Here is a 1,479-nt window from a genome sequence, read left to right on the forward strand (position 1 = left end):
AGGAGCTTTTTAACCACCTTGGTGACCTCAGCACCGGAGATTGGAGAGTCCGACCCAAAGTCCCCAGGCTCTGCTTCCTGAATGGAAGACGTGCCGGTAGGATTGAGGAGGTCTTCGAAGTATTCCAAATCCTGACATACGGTTGAAAAATGAACATTCAATTCACGGGCAACAGCTCTGGTGGACATTCCTGCAGTCAAGATGCCAATTGCATGCTCCCTCAAAACTTGAGGGAGCTTTACTTCTGTCTCAGAATGAGACAAGCAGGTTTTAAACTCTCCACAAAAAAAGGCACAGAAGAGTCCATTCAGTTTGGAGAAAAACCTCTATTTCTTTTTATTTATTTATTTTTTTTCAGCTGCTCCTTTCTGCAGGGGTCACCGTAGAGAGCGAAATTGCACGGATGATTTGGCAATTGTTTTACGCTGGATGCCCTGGGCTTGAAGAAAACCTCGGTTCCCTCCAAATTTTTTTTTGTTAGTGACAGCTATGCTGTTTTTTTCACTTGTGCTATTATTTTATGAGGTTTGGATAGCAACAAGGCATTATTTACCATAAACGCTAAAAGAAAATGTGCTAATTATAGTTAATCCCTGTAAATGCAACAAAACGTTTAAATATCCATTGTACTGAAATCTACTAACTAATATGGGTTGAGATAAGATTTTTTTTGTGACGTCAGTTTTGGGACCCCTACTTTAGATGATTTCTTGGTTTGACAGAACAATATTTCTTCTTCTTCTGTTAACTGTAAGTTATACTTCACCTGTGCCACCTGCTCACTGCTCATGCCGGCTAAATCTGTGTCTCCGATGCGTAGGATCTGATCTCCAGCATGTAGACGATTATCCTGAGAAACATAATTTCCACACAAAAATACACATTTAAATTACCTTGTGATTTCGATGGATTATACAAGCAACACATAAGGTCAGTTTGTGAAAGGTTTAATTATGAAATCAGTTCATATGGCCTTAGCCTTGTCCACTTTGAAACATAGTCTTCCAAAACAATCTTTTTATTTGTTGTTACTAAAAGTATTTTCCTAAGTATGTTTCCAGAAATGCCTTCATCCACAAAAACAACCCAAAATGCTGTGATAATTTTGCCTGTATGTGGCACTGTAACACTGCAAAAAAAGAAAGAAAAAAAAACACCAAAAACCGGAAACAAGGCATAGAGCATTTGCATAAAAGCTTGGTGTTAAATGTGAAGACAACAAGAAAAAGGGGACACCTTTTAGGGGGTCCTAAAACGCTGTTTCTGTGTAGACACAAGACTGAAATAATACAAAAAAAAACTTCTGCATGTGCACAAAATGCCCCCTCACATTTACCCTTCCAGCAGCTCCCCCAGGCAGGATAGTCTTGACCAAGACTCCCGTGCTGCGTCCTCCTACAATGCCAAAACCGAGGCCTTTCCCATCATTGGTCAGCTCTATTATCTCAATATGACGCCTCTATGACAGCAAGGGTGGGA

At 40.2% G+C, this 1,479-nt stretch overlaps 1 protein-coding gene across 1 annotated transcript in view; it reads right to left on the reverse strand.

Annotated features, from left to right (window-relative positions):
- The window catches only part of si:dkey-92j12.5 (multiple PDZ domain protein), a 60,990-nt gene that overhangs the window by 50,935 nt on the left and 8,576 nt on the right, over positions 1 to 1,479 (reverse strand). Inside the window, exons 6-7 of the mRNA XM_017425813.3 lie at positions 1,337 to 1,459; positions 767 to 850 (exon numbers count right to left, since the gene is read on the reverse strand). Of these exons, the coding sequence (XP_017281302.1) occupies positions 767 to 850; positions 1,337 to 1,459 (207 nt within the window). The remainder of the gene's footprint in view (positions 1 to 766; positions 851 to 1,336; positions 1,460 to 1,479) is intronic.

The sequence above is a fragment of the Kryptolebias marmoratus genome, linkage group LG3 (assembly GCF_001649575.2).
Source record: "Kryptolebias marmoratus isolate JLee-2015 linkage group LG3, ASM164957v2, whole genome shotgun sequence".
Lineage (NCBI taxonomy): Eukaryota > Metazoa > Chordata > Actinopteri > Cyprinodontiformes > Rivulidae > Kryptolebias > Kryptolebias marmoratus.